At 58.3% G+C, this 18,393-nt stretch overlaps 1 protein-coding gene across 4 annotated transcripts in view; it reads left to right on the plus strand.

Annotated features, from left to right (window-relative positions):
* Nucleotides 1-18,309, plus strand: part of IGHMBP2 (immunoglobulin mu DNA binding protein 2) — a 23,585-nt gene extending 5,276 nt beyond the window's left edge. For 2 of the 4 annotated variants that reach the window (XM_037011377.2, XM_017648603.3), the window contains 11 exons: nt 848-1,011; nt 2,501-2,701; nt 3,870-4,017; nt 5,694-5,868; nt 8,210-8,392; nt 8,689-8,807; nt 9,264-9,358; nt 10,250-10,373; nt 11,266-12,066; nt 14,665-14,837; nt 17,245-18,309. In XM_037011377.2, the coding sequence (XP_036867272.2) occupies nt 848-1,011; nt 2,501-2,701; nt 3,870-4,017; nt 5,694-5,868; nt 8,210-8,392; nt 8,689-8,807; nt 9,264-9,358; nt 10,250-10,373; nt 11,266-12,066; nt 14,665-14,837; nt 17,245-17,439 (2,378 nt within the window). In that variant the 3' untranslated portion in view covers nt 17,440-18,309. The other 2 variants (XM_037011378.2, XM_037011379.2) reach the window with 2 other exon arrangements.
* The last annotated feature ends 84 nt before the right edge of the window (nt 18,310-18,393 follow it).

Raw genomic sequence — 18,393 nt, forward strand, 5'->3', positions numbered from 1 at the left:
TTTTCAGATTGTAAAAGCAATCACATTATAGTCATATTTTATTCTGTCCAGAATTAACTGGCAGGATTCTATACACTGGAAACTGAATTAGACATTAACTATGTTTTAAGGAACATGGTATGTCCTGGTTGTAGTTAAGGTCTAAGGAGAAAGGCAGGTGGTACATAGTGGGGTGCTCACTGGAACTTGGGTCAGGTGGCCCGTTCCTGCTCTCCCCGTCTGGACCAGGCCCTGGGCCTGTGTGTCTGGCTCGCCTGTGCAGCCGGCACCATGTGGTGGGTGCTGTGGGGATGGGGCACAGTGGTACCTGCTCCCGGAGCGCAGAGCACACGACATAAATAGTCTGGGTCGGGAAAGATTCCGAGTAGAAACACAATCCTGGAACTGGCCACTAGGTTTTTTTTGTCACTTGTTTTTGTCATTTTATGGGCACTTAAAAAGGGACAATGTGGTAGAAATGAATGTTTCAAGAACATTTTACTTCAGGAAAAATCTGTTAATTCTGGAGCACGAGTTGGCAAACCTTTTCAGTAAAGGGACATATTGGAAATACTTCAGACTTTGGGGGCCTGTGCAGCGGCAAGCAGCCAGAGGCAGTGTGTGGGTGCTGGGCTGTGCTTGCCTAACACTTGACTCGCCAAAATGGGCAGCGGCTGGATTTGGCCTGAGGCCCCTGGTCCGCTGATGCCTGTTCTAGGAGAAATCTGAAAACAGAGCAGATTGATTTTGGGTTGACAGGAGGGCTCCTGGGAGGGCTGCTTTCTTGTGTATATCACTGGTTTCCGTCAGTGTTTCCACGAGGAAGGGGCCGCAGAGCCAAAGCCTGACACTGTCAATTCTCCCCCAGACTCGCCCGTGTTCTATAACACCTCCCTGGACGACTCCCAGAAGGCAGCGGTCTCGTTTGCACTGGCCCAGAAAGAACTTGCCATCATCCATGGGCCTCCTGGCACTGGGAAAACCACCACAGTGGTTGAAATCATTCTTCAAGCTGTGAAGCAGGGCCTGAAGGTGGGCAGTGGGCGCTGTCTCCCGTTGGCACTATCCAGCTCCCGTCTGCATGCTCGTGGGCACTCAGCCGGGCCCCAGCCTGGACTGGAGTTGGTCAGGACCATCCCCAAGCATTGGTAGAGCATTGGGCTGGGCCTTCCCGATTTCGGACCGCCACACAGAGCCTGGGGACATGCAGAAATGTGGGTCTGTGTTCCTGAGAAAGGCTCCATTAGTCCTCCCGGGCCTGAAGCTTTGTCATTAGCCCGGCCCCAGTCTGGAACTCATCGCCCCGCACCCTGCTTTGCGTTCAGGCCCGTGCAGGGGGGCGCAGAGTTGGCCGGGGCCTGTCTGCCCCTCAGGAGGCCTGCGGCTGGTTGGGGGAGGCCCGTGTTAGGGTTAATCAGGGGGTCTTGCTAATTGCTGAGATGCGCACATGGCAGTGTGGATGCTGACATCCTGAGCTGTGGAGTGTGATATTGTGGGTTACCGTGCACTCCCATTTTTAACAGTAGAGAAGGGATCTTCTTTCCTCATCTGCATCAATACGAGTCCTCATAGGTTCTTCCTGGTGTATGATAAGAATTAGATTATAACCCTTGACATTTGTAGGTTGACATTTTTGGGTGCTTTTTACAAACCAGGTGCCCTTTTGAGTACATTCCATGTACTCGCGTAATCCTGGCAGAAACCCTGGGGTGGCTGTTTGTGGACCTAGTTTGCAGAAGAAATCATGGACAAGGTCGTGTGCCCTGGTCCCTCGGCAGGGGGTGGCAGAGTCGGACACCCGCAGAGCCTCTGCCCTCAGCCTTGCCCCTCTGCGGGGGGACTGCTTCTGCTCGGAAGCTACAGGACCGCCTCCGGGTCTCCCACAGGTGACTGTCTTGGCGCAGACGTCTGAAACCTCGTGGAAGGTGGCTGGCAGGAAGCAGACATGGTTCAGCTGGCTTCCCGTTTCAGTAAATGGTTACACGGGATGCACACGTGCGGAACCCCCGGCCAAAGGCCAGGGTGTGGGAGGGGCCGCGGGCCTCCTGTTGGTGAGGTTGGCACGTGCAGGGACTCTGCGCCGCCTCCTACAGGCTGCCACCTGCTTCTGATGGTGGGTGGGACTGCAGTTCTGGAGACAAGGTGTTCCCTTGCTCCCTTTGTCAGGTGATACAGTGATTTGATTGGTGATAAGCTTGATGCTCCAGGCTTGATTATTTCAAGCAGGCATTAATCTTTGAGTCCTTTTTTTCCAAGTTGCAAGTTATTTAACATTTCTGGTGCTTTGGAGACTTAACAGGTTCTAAGTCTTGTGTTGCAGTTACCCGGATATCATATCAGTTTGCCGCAAGATGCATCGTTTGACTGTCTTTACCCATCCTTGAAGCTGTGTGCTTAACCCTAGTGTATTCTCTGCCCTTCTCCCTTTACTGCAAAGGCTTTCTGTGTGTTTTAGCGTGAACTTCAGTGGTTTCATTAAATAGGAAATCACCAAGCCCGAATGAGAGCTTTGTCTCCCCAGGTTCTGTGCTGTGCGCCCTCTAACATCGCCGTGGATAACCTGGTTGAGCGTCTGGCTCAGGGCACGCTGAGGATCCTACGCCTTGGCCACCCTGCCCGACTGCTGGAGTCCATTCAGCAGCATTCCCTCGATGCGGTCTTGGCGCGGAGTGACAGCGCCCAGATTGTCACAGACATCAGAAGGGACATCGATCAGGTGTTTGTACGTATCTGTCTGCTGGCGTCCATTCTGTGGTTTCCTCATCTGCAGCCTTTTCAAGGAGCCGTTTCCCTTTGTTTGTGTCTTGCTTTTCTCTGGCCTCCATCAATTCATTTAAGAATTTCATATATCAGGCCCACCCGTTTTTGTTTGTTTTTTCTTTTTCCATTTTTATGGAGAAGATAAAGGACCACCCATTTCTGATAGAGGCCTGTGGTCCTCATTTAGCAGAGACTCAGCTGTCTCCAAGAGCTGGCCTTTCCCTGGCAGTCCAGTACTTTCCAGCACTGGCTTCTCTGCGCGTGGGTCCCAATGTTCACAGTCGCACACCCTGCCCTGTGTTCTTTCACCGTCAGCTGGCCTCATGGCCGTGCAGGGCTGGTTCTGTGAGTCGGCCTTTCCCTGGGCCTGTAGGATGGCAGGATGGCACACGGGACGCCAGTGTGGGAATGGCAGGCGGGGACGTGGTGAATGCATGGCACCCCGGGTTAAAGGCAGTATGGGACTGTGCAGCGATGTTATTTCCTCCATCACAGTGTAGATGATTTCGTTTTCTCGGTCCTGTTTCCATCAGTGTGTTTCAGGATTTTCTTCTCTGTGAGTTAGGCACAAACATTTCTCCCCTCGCCCCTGCCAAAATCCCACCCTCCAAAGCAGAAATCACAAATGAGGAAGGGTCCCGTGTCTTTGAATAGTAAAGCAAGCTGGCATTTTCTGGGCTGGAGAAAATTTTTTAATCTCTTGACAATTGACAATTGTGGAGAATTGTCAAAACCTCTCCATCTATGAGCTACTGAGACTCAAAGCCTGGCACGAGTAGGTGCTGGTCCTTCCCTGAGCCCGTCACCAACCGCCGGGCAGGGCTGAGGTCCATCCTCGTCTCGCAGATTTAGACCCCACAGCACCGTCTGCTTTGAGGACGCGGACGTCCCTTTCTGCCGCTCCCTTTCCGGGTGGCCGTGGCTCTGAGGCTAGGCAGGGTGTCAGGTGCTTGGTCCTGTGGCCGCCATCTGTTCTTCCTTCAAGAAAGATTTCTGACTTGTTAGTGCCTTAGAAGGAACTGACTGAGGTGGGTCAGCTGATGGTAAACAAAAGCACTTCGTGAATGAACGAGAGCCGAGTAAGTGCAAAGTTGTGTGAAAATAATTGTTTTCTGTGCTTTCCTTTATAGATGAAAACCAGAAAGATCCAGGATAAGAGGGAGAAAAGTAATTTTCGAAATGAAATCAAGCTGTTAAGAAAAGAGCTGAAGGAGAGGGAAGAAGCCGCCCTTCTGGAGAGCCTTAGGGCCGCGGACGTGGTCCTGGCGACGAACGCAGGTGAGGGGGTCCAGCCTCCCCACAGGCCTGGCCTCGCCAGCCTGCCCGGCCTCCCCACGGGCCCAGCCTCCCCAGCCCTCCTGGCCTCCCCACAGGGCTGGTGGCACCCCTGCTCCCGGTGGCTGGAGGAGTTTGTGTGGAATTGTCCTTACGTGTGGGTGGCTTCCCGCAGTGAAGCCTTCTGGGCCTGGGGTTTTCTTCGTAAGGAGTCTTGTCTGCCGATTCGGTTTCTTTAATCCAGGCAGGGATATTCAGGCTCTTCCTGTGTGAGCTTACGTCTTTTGAGGAATTTGTCTACTTGATCTAAACTGTTGAATTTAGAATAAGAAAGTTGTTCATAACATTCCTTTATTATTTAAAAAAATATCTGTAGTGTCTGACAATGTCGCCTCTTCTCATTGCTGATGTCGGTCCCTCCTCTCTCCCTTGATCTCTTGGCTGGAGGCTCATGGGCCTCATCGATGTTTCCAGAGAGCTGGCTTTGGTCTCGCTGGTGTACTCTGCCGTTTTTTTGCTCTTGACGTCACTGATTTCTGCAGTGAGCCTCCTTAGCTCCCCCACTTGGGTTTAGTTTGTGCTTCTAGTGTCCTGGGTGGGAGCTGAAGTCATTGGTTCATGGTGATCTGAGACCTGTCTTGATTCGGGCACTCAGTGCCACACATGTCCCCCTAAGCACTGCTTCTGTGGCATCCTTCAAATTCTAATACGCTGTGTTTTCATTTTGTCATTGTGAAATACTGTCTAATTTCCCTTTTCATTTCTTTTTTGGCCCGTGACGATTTAGAAGTGTGTTATTTTCTTTCCAAATAGTTGGAGATCTTAGATATCTTCCTGTCATTAATTTCATGTGGTCAGATGACATACTGAGTTGGATCATTTCAGTGAGACTTACTTTATGGTCCAGAGTTTGATCTGTCTTTGAAACTATTCCCCATGTACTTGAAAAGACCGTGTTCCCGGTTCTGCTCTGTCCCGGCGATGTCCTGTCGGTGATGGCGTCGGTCAGGTCTACTGGGTCCTTACTGATTTCCTTCGACCTGTTCTGTCACTTACTGGAGGGAGGTGTTGGAACCTCCAGTCGTAACTGGGCTCTGCGTGTGGTGGGGCATTCAGGGCTCAGCCGTGCACCTTCACCCGCGGGCCCAGAGTCTCACCGTGAGCCAGAGGTGGTGCTTAGGGCCGCCTGGTGTCCCTCCTGAGCCCAGAGCCCAGTGCCGTGGGTGCGGCCTTCCAGAGTTCCGGGAACACGCTGGAGCTTTTCAAGGCCCCAGGGACATCTGTGCGGAGCAGGGCTGGGTGCCTGATTGTTCTGTATGCCCGAGGATATACTACCTTAGAGGAGAATAATTGGATTCTAATCAAAATGATACATAAAGAAAATTCAAAGCTAATACAGCCTTGCGATGACTTGGGGCCCTAGCCCCGAGGGAGTGACTGATTTTGGTGATTGAAATTCTAGATAGCTCCTGGCTGGACACACCACTTTGCACTTGAACACAGGTGTGCTGGAGCCACGAGAGCGTTGATGGCCCTCCCTAGTCTCCATTCCTGCAAGTTCATCACGCCGTCTTCCGCGGGTCGGCCTGGTGGACAGGCGGCTTGCTGCGCGTCTTGGCTGTGATTGCAGTGACACAGCCCGCGCCTGCTGTAAAGGTCAGGGTTCTGATTCCCACCAGGTGCTTCTTCTGACGGCCCTCTGAAGTTGCTCCCTGACAGCCACTTCGATGTGGTGGTCATCGACGAGTGTGCCCAGGCCCTCGAAGCTAGCTGCTGGATCCCCCTGCTGAGGGCCCGAAAGTGCATCCTGGCTGGAGATCACAAACAGCTGCCCCCCACCACAGTCTCTCACAAGTAAGTCCCCCCATCAAGTGGCTTCCAGTGCCTGCACCTGCCGCCCTGTTCGTCAGTCTGGCTTTGAAGTCCAGCCCAGAGCTCTCAGCTCACCAGAGGGCCCTGGCGATGCCCTGTTCTGCACAGTCCTGGTCACAGCTGCTCCCCATCTGCTGCTCATCCTTGCGTAGAGGGCAGGTTGATTACACTGCGTTGCCTGACGCCAGGGGTCGTCCCGCTTTCAGAACCTGACACCGCGTTCATGGAACTGAGACTCGCCTAAGGGGCAGGCAGGTTGAGGGGCCATTTGCGTGGGGCAGCCTGCGAGCGAGCTGCCCCTGTACTATGCTGACCGACCTCTGGGCCAGCGAGCTCACCACCTGGTGCAGATTCTCTGAGTCCCCATCTGCCGGCAGATCCCTTGGCAGGGGACCCAAACGGTGACTCGGTAAACTGGACTGTGCAGGCTGCCCACTCCTGCCCCTCACTGCTCTGGCCACACCCACCTCCTCTGCCCTGGCTGGCCCTGTGGGGCCCAGGCCTTCTGGATGTCGGCGGCTATGCCTTCCTGCACTCAGTTCTTTCAGATGAGCCTCCTCATGGCCTCCACTCTCACTCTGTCTAAACGGCGTCCCTGTGCCCTGCGGGTCCCTTACTCAGGCTTCTTAGCTCTCGCCACTCTGTGGCAGTGGTGTGTTGTCTGTTCGTCAGTTGTGTTTCCCACTAGAATGTCAGGCACTTGAGGCCTGGGACAGGGCCTGGTACCTGGGTGTCTTTGATACAAGTTGGCTCTAAAGTCCACATCCAGAAAGCCTTCCTGGATGAATGAGACTCCTCAAGATCCCCGCATCCATGCCCTTTGCTTGAGTAAGATTGGGGTCCTCTTATTTCTATTTCTGTTTGAGGCCTGTCTGCCCCTCGCTGTGTGCACAGAAGTCACGGGATCTTGGGACTCTGGTTGGTCTCTCAGGACCAGCGAGAGGAATGCGGGAAGGTCTGCCAGGCGGAACCTCCCAAAGGGGAGCAGGGGCCCTGGGGGGAGGGGTGTTAGGCCAGTGTCCCTCAGAGGAAGACGCACAGAGGGTTCTTCACAGTGAGGATTTGGGGGGAGGTGTGGGGTGAACAGAGGCAGGAGGGGGACCTCGGGTGGGAGTCAGCATGGACACTTCAGTGGGTGTGTATTCCATGGCTGGTTCTGAGCGGGGGACCCAGGGGGTTCTTAAAAGAGGGCTTTGTGCCCCAGCAAGCCTTTGTGTGGAGGTTTGCAGCTGCACCCTCAGGAAGTGGTGCCCCTGTTGTGCCCCGGCAGGGGAGGGTGATCTGGGGGAAAGCTGGATGCACGGGTGCTGGGTATCCTAGGTTTGCAGCTGGGACTGGTAGCGGCGCCACCTCTCGCTTCTACGGCATTAATTGCTTTCAGTAGGTATCTTCATTAAAAACGGTCAATCCCAGAGACATTGGAGGTTTCCAGAGGGGGGACCCCTGAAGCAGAGGGAGGTGCTTTCCCACGGGTTTTGTATTACCAGCTTGGAAAGTGCATCCATGCTGGCATGCTGGCATGGCGAGGGGTGGCTCCAGCAGGCAGCTGGCTCGGCCCTGGCTGTGTGGTCCACCGGCTGGGCAGCCTTGGCTGCTGACCTCTCGTCTCTGTCTCCCACTCGCGTGGAGCATGGAGGTGTAGCATCAGCTGCCTGGGCAGGGCCCCTGAAGGCTCAGTGAGGAGGGGGTGTGGCTCGGCGGCGCGCCCTGGGAACGTCAGCTACTGCTGTGGGCAGTCGGCCGGCCGCTTGCTGCTGGAGTGCGGGGGTTACAGATTGGCCTGCGTTACTTTACTGTTGCCGGAGCGACTCACCACAAACATAAACAGCACAGGTCTAGTGACTTACAGTCCTGGGAGTCAGAAGTCCAAAATCAGAGTGAATTGAAATCAAGGTGGGCAGGGCTGGTTCCTGCGGAGGCTCCAGGGAGTCTGGCCCTGGCCTCCATCCCCTCTGGAGCCCCCGCCCTCCTCGGCTCGTGGCCGTCCTCTACCCGAGAGCTGGCAGTGCGGTGTCTTCGCTTCTCTCTCTCGGCTCTCTTACCCCCTGCTTCCCTCGTCCCAGGGCCCCGTGGTGGTGCTGGGTCCCCGGGTTGTCCAGGCGCACCTCCCACCTCAGGATCCTGCATTGCATCTGCAGGGTCCCGGGATTAGGATGTGGGCGACTTTGGGGGTCCCTGTTCAGCCAGCCACACCTTTACTTTTAGGTCATAACCTGGGGCGTGAGTGGGATTCTGTGGTCCGAGGACTGCTCTCCTCCCTGGCCTCTGGTCTGCGCTGGGCTCGTGGACTGGTCCTCATTGCCGCTTCCTCTCCCGGGTGCAGGGCTGCGCTGGCCGGGCTGTCGCTCAGCCTGATGGAGCGCCTGGCCGAGGAGTGCGGTGAGGGGGTGGTGCAGACGCTGACCGTGCAGTACCGCATGCACAGGGCCATCATGCAGTGGGCTTCAGAGGCCCTGTACCACGGGCGGCTCACCGCACACCCTTCCGTGGCTGGGCACCTCCTGCGGTGAGTGACTGGGTACCCCCACCTGCCTCCCCTGCCCCATCCTTCGGCCCTGAGCCCCTGTGTTGCATGAACCGTGTTCTGAAAAGGTTTCAGAGCAAAATCCGCCTCAGAGACCGGTTTTCTGGAAGGAAGAGCAGCCTTGCCCTGGAGCGCTGATTGGCGCCCCAGTCTCTGATGTCCGCCATGCTCCCAGGCTCCTGGTGGGGGGCGCCTGTTTCCTGTGGAAGTGGAGGGCCGGGTGGGTTCTGTTTGGGACCTGGGTGCTGCTTTATTGATCGGGCCCTGCCTGCGTGCAGGGATCTCCCAGGAGTGGCTGCCACGGGGGAGACGGGCCTGCCCCTGCTGCTCGTGGACACGGCCGGTTGTGGGCTGTTTGAACTTGAAGAGGAGGACGACCAGTCTAAAGGGAACCCTGGTGAGCTTGCCGGGTGGGGCCACTCTTTGCTGTGAGGTCCTGGGCGCCTGTGGAAGCCCAAGTCCCCCTGAGCTGCCTCCCTGCTGAGTAGCTGAGAGGACCGGAGAGCAGGCTGCTGGCAAGCGGGGGGCTTTGGGCCAGACTCTCCAGAAGGTGGGGCTCAGTGCCCGTCTGCCGGGTGCTCTGGCGGCTGCCCATTAAGCAGAGGACACACGGCCATCCTGAGACTAAAGGAGTGGCCCCTGCTCACAGAGGCGCGAGTCCGGCTGGGCACCCCGCTTCTTCCCTTGCTGAGTCTGGCCGCCTGCCGACCGGTTTTTAGCTCCCGTGACACGCGTCAGGCATGACGGGAGCTCAGCTTGTTGTAGGAGACACAGGAGCGCTTAAGGAAAAGGCGCTCGTGAACAAAGTCCGCCGGGAGCATCCCCGCACTGACGCCCGCCTCCCTCCCTGCAGGTGAGGTGCGCCTCGTCAGCCTGCATGTCCGGGCTCTGGTGGACGCTGGAGTCCGAGCCGGCGACATCGCCGTCATCACGCCGTACAACCTGCAGGTGTGCTGGGACTCTGCCCCCCTAAAGAGGCTGAAAGAGGGCAGTTCACTGGCTTTTGTGACTGAACCGTCCGGAGAGGAGCTGATCGCCTCACTGCCACCCCCAGGCTCGGGATGGCCGCAGGGCCCCTGGCGTGCCTCCGCCCGTTCTGCCTCTCCGAGTGGCTTCGTTTCCTGGCCAGCTTCCTGGGGACCCTGGGGACTGCAGGCTGGCGTCCCTTTCCAGGACATTCCCTGGGCAGCGGCCTGTCCTCTTGCCGCGTCTCCCGTGAGAGTCTGGGCTTCGACCTTGGTGGTCTGGCTCAGGTTGTCCCCATCCCTGAGCTGGTGGCTGTGGCCTGGAGCTGGTGTCCTTGCCCATCCCCAGGGTCAGGCCGGCACAGCTTCGTGTACCCAGCAGGACTGAGCATGGGAGGGGGCAGTGCCCTGAAAATGTGGGCTGCTGGCTGCTGCCTGGGGAAGTGTGGGTGGTGGGCCGCAGAAGCGGGCGCCTGTCCCCTTCTCTTTGGGTTCTCTCACATTTTCTCTTAGGGCTTGTGGGCTTGTGAAGCGAAGCCTGCCTTGGTTGGTAGGGTGAACAGACCCTCCTGAGAGGATCGTGAGGTTGGAGGCTGGGTCGCCAGCCCTTGTTTACAGGCATCACACGTCGGGTGTCTGAGGCGGGTGGCTGTCATGAGCCGGAAGAAATGGTGAAATGTCAGCACTGGGGTGCAAGGACACATCGGCCTGTCCATGTGCCCCCGCCTCATCACTTGAATGCCTGTGAGAAGGTGGTGGAGCCGTTCCTATGAGGCTCCCGCAGGGCTTCCCCGAAGGACTGTGCTGCGCGGAGGCGGCATTGAGGCTGCCCTGGCCGGGCTGTGACGGGGCCGTGGTCTTGCTCATGTTCCAGGTGGACCTGCTCAGGCAGAGCCTCGCCCACACATACCCTGAGCTGGAGATTAAGTCGGTCGATGGTTTCCAAGGCCGAGAGAAGGAGGCTGTGATACTGTCCTTCGTCAGATCCAATAGGAAAGGTGCGTCCTCTGGGGATGCACAGGGCGGCGTCACTTGTTCAGAGGCCATGCTAGATTCCTGCTCGGGGCTGTGCTGGTCGCTGGTGGGTGCTGAGGGAGTGCAGACTGTTCTCCGTAAGCTCATCGTCCAGTGAGAGAGACCAGGTGTGAGCTGGCTGTGGGGAGTCCAGCCGGACCCTGCTTGGAGGTTGGTGCCGGCCTCAGCGTGGAAGGATGGCTGGTGGTGGGGGTGGGGGGGCCAAGGAAAGGTGTTGGAAGCAGAGGGAACGGAGAGCTGAGGCTTAGAGGCCCAGTGTGTGGTTGGGGAGGTGGCTGGGAGTGCAGGGTAGGCTGGGGAGGCCTGGACACCCTGCCTAAAGCCCAGAGCTTATCTTTTGGCCTCAAGGTGAATTTTGGCCTCCGAGCATGGGCCACATTTTTATGCTACCAGGGCTTGTGGGGATTCCATTTGGTAGGAGTACTGTACCCACAAACAGTGTTTAATTCTTGGGTTCAGAAAGCATTTCAGTAGAAGGTTGAAATCAGATGGTGGGGAGAGGAAGACAGTGGGCTGTCCCTTGTGTCATCGACTACAGCCGCCCCCCCACCCGGGCCGGCTCCCAGGTCTGGGCCTAGGGAGAAGGTGTTTGTGCTTGGAAATGATTGAGTCTGGTAGCTGTTGAATTCAAATCAGGTACTTGGAGCCCAGGCATGCTGCTGAGTGGATAGGACATCACGACAGGGCCTTAGTGCAGAGAATCGGGCAGCGGTGTTGGGGTGGAGGCTCAGAGGGCGAAAGGTGCAGGTGCGTGTGTGGGGGGGTGGCCCTTTCCAGGTGACCCCTATTGGGGCACCTGACTTCCTGTTCCTAACACTGGACCTGTTCCCCCACTCACGCCTGGATCGTTTTTAGGTGAGGTTGGTTTCCTTGCTGAGGACCGGCGGATCAACGTCGCCATCACCCGTGCCCGGCGCCACGTGGCAGTCATCTGCGATACTCGCACTGCCAACAGCCATGCCTTCTTGAGGACCCTGGTGGGTTACTTCTCGGAGCACGGGGAAGTGCGCACGGCCTTTGAGTATCTTGATGACATTGTCCCCGATAACTATTCCCATGAGAGCTCCCAGGGCCACAGCCAAGCAGGCACGAAGCACCCAGGCTCTGCTGCGTCGGCCAGGAGGCCTCCCGGAAGCAGGCCCCCTGAAGGAGCCCAGAAGGCCAGAGCTGCTGCCCAGCTGGAGCGGAAGACGCCAGGCAGGAAGCCTTTGGGCTCTGAGGCGGGTTCACAGCCGACCCTCAGTGGCAGCAGCCCAGGGGGAGCGGAGAGCAGGGAGTGTGCAGACCGTTTCAGGGCTGAGATAGTGGAGTTCGTGGCAAGCGAGAAAATGCAGTTGGAGTTTCCTCCTTCCCTGAACTCCTGCGACAGGCTGTGGGTCCACCGGATAGCGGAAGAGCTCGGGCTGAGGCATGACAGCGCCGGAGAGGGGAGGGGGAGGTTCATAACCCTGAGCAAGAGGGCCCCCGGCCCTACCCAGGCGGAGCGCCCCCCTGGGGAGCAGGGAGGCCGGGCCCCACCGGATCTGAAGGCTCCGCACCCCGAGAGGCCGCAGGAGGAGACGGGCAGACAGGGGCGGCAGGCCAAGGAGCGGCCACAGGCCTCAGGCCACGGGCCACGGAAGTTACCAGGAAAGAAAAAGAAGAAAGAAGCAAAAGGTAAGCAGAGTCACCTGATGAGCACAGGGGAGGCGCCCCTTTACTGGGGTTGTACCCCAGCACCACCCACCTCCCTTGTGGTGCTGCCGCGCTGATGCTGCGTCTTGTGCCTTGTTTTATTTTACTTATTTATTTATTTATTTACTTTATTAAGGTATCATTGATATACACTCTTATGAAGGTTTCACATGAAAAGCATTGTGGTTACTGCATTCGCCCATATTATCCAGTCCCCCACACACACCCCACCGTAGTCACTGCCCATCAGTGTAGTAAGATGCCACAGAGTCACTGCTTGTCTTCTCTGTGCCCCCCCGTGACACCATGAGTGCCAATCATAATGCCCCTCAATGCTCCTTCCCCTCCCCTTTGGTGACTGCTGGTCCATTCTGGAGTCATTGAGTCTTGTGCCTTGTTTTAATCGACTTGGTCTGAGCACGCTGAAGGCAGGGCTTGGCCATGGTGGCCCTTATGTCCCCAGAGCCTCGTGCAGCGCCTGGCAGAGAGGGGGCACTTGGTCTGTCCTTGGCGGGAAAGGGCCTGGAAGGGCACGTGGGGTGGTTGTGGAATCCCCACCCTTGGGAGTGGGATTGGGCCTCTGGGCTGCAGTGCCTGCTTGCTCTGACCCAGACACCCAGGCAGGCGTGCAGGTCGACTGCCCTGCGTCCTGGAAGGGCACACACTCCGCCCTGCATCCTGCGCTGCACGTGGGCTGTTCGCTCTGCCCCCGTCCAGTGCTGTGATCGAGTGCCCACAGGCACGGAGCTTGAAGACCTGGGGGTCACAGCCTGGATTTTCTGAGACTTCTGGGTGAGCTCTGGTTGCAGCCATTTTCCTCTTAGCAACACCATGAAGCTGTTCACGGTCCCCTTTATTCACTTAATTTCTGTGAACAAAGCTGCACACTCGTGATTCATGGGTCAGCCTCAGAGCCTGAGGCTCCAGCTGAATTCATGCCGTTGTGTTTAGTGAGCAGCTACTACGTGCCAGACTTTGCGCTGATGAACAACATAGACATACCCTTGCCCTCCAGACATTCTGCCAGAGGAGGGTGGTGCTAAATCCTTTTTAGACTGTGCTGAGCATATAGTAAATGCCATGAAGAGCAGGTGCCTGTAGAGTATGCCCAGAGGACCCGGCCTTTCTTCCAGGAAGGCATGCAGAGTGGTCACTTGAGGACAGTGTCCTTGGGGGGAATTTGCTCCATTTCATGATGCTGGCACCTCTTCTCAAGCAGCCACCTTCAGAATCCATCTCACCAGTCAGACTCCACATGTGACCTTCCTGTTGGTCTCCACACTGCCAAGATCCCAGCAGCCGAAAGGCCCCCTGAGCAGGCCCCTGGAGCCTCAGTTGGTGGTCCAGGCGAGAAGGCATTGCTGAGCAGAGGAAGGGCTGCCTGGCGGTCCTGCCTGCTGCACGGGACGGTTAGGGGAATGGAGTGCACTGTTGTGTGGGACAGGTGGGCCAGTACTCAGGTGGAGGAGATTTTGTTTTAGTTTGGGGTCTGAACACTCACTGCCTGGTCCCCGTATCTCATCCGTCTCCCAGGGATGCTTGCCATCACCTCGGGAACTTCCTGCAGGCAGCAAGCCCCTTCCGGGCCTCCTCCAGGCCTCCTGGTGCTGTTCTTAAGGGTGTCAGCACATCTGTCCCTCCCCTGACGTTGGGTGCCCACCAGGCTGGTGTGTGTGCGCGGTAAGCATGCCTTCACCCGCCCTGTCAGCTTGCAGCTCCTTTCTCAGGGACCGTTAGGGGACACGTCCCCGTGTACAGATGACCATGGCGACGGCATGCTGCCTGGAAGGATTGAAATGGCTGCTGTAGACCGCGGCTCTTGCAGGAGGGCGGGGGCTCCGGGCAGTGCCACAGTTGTCCTGTGTCCCCTAAGGGCCACCATTCTGACCCGTGTGCGGAGCACTGTGGCACGCCCGCTGCAGAGGGACTTGGGGAAGTGGTGCGGCCGCACGTCCTGTCTGCCCGCCCGCCTCAGATAATCCACATCGGCTGCCTGGGTGGTCCCTTCCTTCCTGTGCATCTGAGTCTCTAAACATACGCGTTTCTGTTACATGTGTGTGTCTTACAGAATCATGGCCCTGTGTAATCTCATCTCTCTTTCCGACTATGAGCGTTTTCTTGTAACTTTGAAAGACCTGGGTGCACCTGGTCAGAATGTTAGTTAGGGTCTCCTGAGGCGCAACCAGGGGTGCCCTGCACCCTGCAGCTCATTTCATGAATCCCTGCTGCAACATTTTAGTTTGTTTCAGGGTTGCATTTTTATAGTTAGTGAGGGACATCACTTTTAATGTTTTCTGAATTGAAGAACTTGCAGAGGCGCCGTGCGTGCCCTACGGCCCCTTCCAGGAAGTGCGCACTGAGCTCTCACCTCCCGGCAGTGAGTGGCTATTAGCTCAGTGACCAAGAGCCGCTGCAGTTGGACGGGCGCTGGGCCGAGGGAGGGCATGTCTGCTGTTGGCTGGGAGCCTGAAAGCCCAAAGCCAGGGCACAGCTGCAGGAGGGGGCAGACATGGGCCAAGTGGACGGGTCTTACCCGATTACTGTGTTTTTCTTGTCGGAGTGACACTTTTCTTTCCCTAGGACACGTGGCCACAGGTCTGCCCCTCGAGGGGGACTTCGATGCCCTGGTCTCGGCTGCCATTGAGGCTGATCATACCTGTGGCTTTACTAAGTGCACAGCCAGCGTCACGACCCTGGGCCAGTTCTGCCCACACTGCAGCCGGCGGTACTGCCTCAGCCACCACCTGCCGGAGGTACGGCAGCCCTGCTGGGCGCGGGCACTGGAGGGGTGGTGGCGCTGGTCTCCAGGGCTCAGATCCTTTGGGCAGATGCGCTCTGGGTGGAAACAGTAGCTGGTCGTAAGCTCTGAATACCTTAAAACAGATACCGACTCACAATTTGATTTGAACGCATCAGGGCATGAGTAAGTAAAGTGCCATGTGCTGGGTTACAACCATGTTGATAGGAATTCTGGGTAGAGAATTTTGGCCTGGGGTCTTGGGTTCCGTCAGCGCTAGCAGAGGGGAGGTGGCAGGTGAGGCCTCTTGCCCATGGTCTGAAACAGGCTGGCAGCCTGGCTGCTTTTCACTCATTCCTTGAGCACATGTGGATGAGAACTTTGTGTGCCAGCTGGGAGAGCTGGGGTCAGAGCAGGCTCCATCTCTGCACTGGGTTGCACGGACCTGGTGTAGACCCAGGTGAGAGGCCAGTGTGGTACCACATGCCCAGTGCCCCCAGGGGGGGACCCTGGGGCCAGGGTGGCTGCAGCTCGTAGGGGCCGCCCAGAGGCAGCCATGAGAGCAGGCTTTTGGGGGAAGTAACTCTGGGGCTGAGACCCCACAGGTGGAAAGTGAGCCGAGCTAGGGAGGGCACGTGTGAAGGCCTGGGCACAGGGACGGCGCACCGGGGTGGCTGGGAGCAGAATGTGGGGCAGGGCGGTGCAGGTGGAGGCTGAGAGGGCCTGTGAGCTGCCTTGAGCCCAACCTGGTTCTGGAGGCGGTGGGGAGCGCTGGTGGGCTCAGCAGGGCTCTGGTGCCAGGAGACATGGCTGCCCTGCAGAGGTGGCTGGGGCCAGGAGGTCGTGGGGTCCACCCTGGGGCTGGGTAATGGCGAGAGCAGAGGGGCGGCTTCGGAGCCCTTGAACTGGTTGTAAGTCAGGATGAGAAGAGGAAGGACCCAGAGGGACCCTGGGTTTCTGATCTGCAGACAGGAGGGAGGGTGTAGGGGCTCCCTGTGTGGGAGGGAGGCCCCCGGAGGAGCCACGCCCGTGTCCTGGTGAGGTCTGGGGGTGTACTCACTCGCCCGCTGGGAGCTCTGCTGGCCCCGAACCCAGAAAGGGGCTCCTCACACAGCCCCTTGGCCTCTGCTTCCACGCCTGTTGATAGAGTGTGTGGTGCTTTGGGAAGGTTTTCATTTAGGGCGTTCGGGTATTGTTGGATGCAGGTTTGCGTGGCCGGCATGTGTGACTTGTACAGCGTGTGCTCACGGCGGTGCTGTGTGGGGGTGGCGAGCCCCTGAGGCACGAGGGCCGGTGCAGGCCATGCTCCTGTGCCACCACTCATTGTGGCTGTGGGAAGCCCTGCACAGCATCCTGTCTGACGAGAGGTTCTGGCTGCAGGAGAGGCTGTGGTGGGGGGCTCGGCCTCCAGCACCGGCTCTGCCACCTGCTCACTTCCTGACGTGGGCAGATGAGTGTCACTGTGGCCCTGAGCCTCTGTGTCTGCCCCAGGGGCTGTGTGCCTCACCTGACCCCTCAGCTGCAGAAATCTGTGGGGTCTGGGATGCTCCTGCGTGTGCATGTCTGGGAGAGCTGTGGTGGGCAGGGGTGGGCCTAGGGCAGCCCAGAAGGGGCCCGAGGAGGGGAGTGAGGACGCCCAGTGAATGAGGTGTGGGATGGGCACTGGGCGGGAGGTGAGCAGCACGGGGCTTGTGAGCTCATTGGTGGTCTGTGTGGAATCTTACAAGGTCTGAACTCTGGTCCCGCCAGGCAGTCCCGTGAGAAACACCCTTCTTTGGGGCAGCTGGGGACGGTCGGGCTTCGGCAGATGAGCCCGAGTCCCGTCTGCCCATCCCCTTCGTAGGGGTCCATGAAATGTGTGTCCAGCCCTGGTTGTGTGCCTGCGTGTTGCACTTCCTTTCCTCTTTCCTCTCTCTTTTTAGAAACAGTGCGTTAAGCTAGAATTCACTGAAATCAGGGGCAGGATATGCTCCTCTCTGATGGGTGCTCATCAGCTGGTGTGCTTTGGGGCACCCACAACAGGCTGGCATTGGGTCACAGTTTTTGCCCAGAGGACATCGCAGTCCTGGCCTGGGTACTGGCCTTGAAGTAATTGGGTGCGGGCCAACGTGGCCCATAGCAGTGCGATTTGCTTCACAAACCCTGCTGCCAGTGGGCCTGTGTGTGTGCCACCCAAATGCAAGGCGACACCAGCCTGTCAGGATGGTTGGCGTGGGCCCGGCCCTGTGCGCATGTCTGCTCAAGAGGATGGTCAGGCTGGGCGGGGGGCACGGGGCAGAGGCCTGGAGCCGGTCCTCCTGGCAGCCTGTGGGTGGGGGACGCATGCAGGATGGGGGAGCCCCCCCGAGATGTCATGTGGGTTCATGGCCCCCAAGCTCTGCCAGCCCCACTTGGCCCCACGCTGACTGCCGTGTCTCCCCCAGGTCCACGGCTGCGGGGAGAGGGCTCGCGCCCATGCCCGGCAGAGGATCAGCCGGGAAGGAGTCCTCTACGCTGGCAGCGGCACCAAGGACCGGTCCCTGGACCCAGCCAGGCGGGCCCAGCTCCAGAGGAGGCTGGACAGGAAGCTGGATGAGCTGACCAGCCAGAGGAGGGGCAGGAGGGGAGAGGAGAGTTAAGGACCGCCTCCCACGGGGGGACGGGAGGGCTGGCAGGGCTGCCCCCTCTGGGCGGTGGCTACGTGCCTGTGGGAGGACGGGTGGGCTCTCGGACCTCGACAGGAGTGATGCGGGGTGCGACTGGGCAAGGCAGTGCTGGCCACTCTGTCGCCGGTCTGGTGCAAGTGTAAGCCTGGCACGCACGCTCCTCTCTCCCCACCGCCCCCCACCAGGGACCTTTTCCAGCCTCTCCCCTCCCTCCCAGGCAGAACCGGAGTCCCGGCTGAATCTTGGGGTGCTGCCCTGAGAGGCAGGAAGGTTCTGTTCCCTTGGAGGTGTGACCAGCAGCCTCTCTGCCACCCTCCCGTGGGACACCTGTCCCCTTGCCAGGCCCGGCTTCCCTCAAACGCTATAAAAGTATCACCCCCACTATTGGGCAGCCGGCTTTCAGCCCTCGGGGGGAGAGGATGCGCAGGAACAGTCACCATGCTTGGAGCTGGTGTCCGGGGTGCCGTGCGTGTCTCCCGCGTGCCCCCTGCTGCTGGCCGGCGCTTTGTTGGGGCCGTGAGTTCCCTGAAGCCGCTCTCCCACCGTCCTCTGTGCCCTGGTGGTGGCAGCGACCCAGCCCTGGCTCCGGGGCCTGGGCGGTCAGGAGGGTCTCCCTGAGGCGTGGTTCACGGGCCCCCGGCCTGTGGGGACCTCTCCTCCTCACTGTTCTGGGGACGGTGCTGGGGGGGCGTCCCCAGCCTTCTCGGGGGGCTCTCCAGCCTCCTTTGCCGGCTGTTTTATTTAAGAGGATCTCAGATGGCTGTATTATTAGGCTCAGAGTTTTTTGTTTGTTTCAAAGAGGTATAAATTACTTAAGAATTAAATAAAAGGAGCTGCCCACTGCCCCTGGGGTGTCTGTCCCGTGTCTAACACGAGCGCCCTTCCCCTGCCTGTCCAGCACGGCCGTCTGGAAGTGGTCGAGAGCCC

This window comes from Manis javanica, chromosome 11 (genome assembly GCF_040802235.1).
Source record: "Manis javanica isolate MJ-LG chromosome 11, MJ_LKY, whole genome shotgun sequence".
Taxonomy (NCBI): domain Eukaryota; kingdom Metazoa; phylum Chordata; class Mammalia; order Pholidota; family Manidae; genus Manis; species Manis javanica.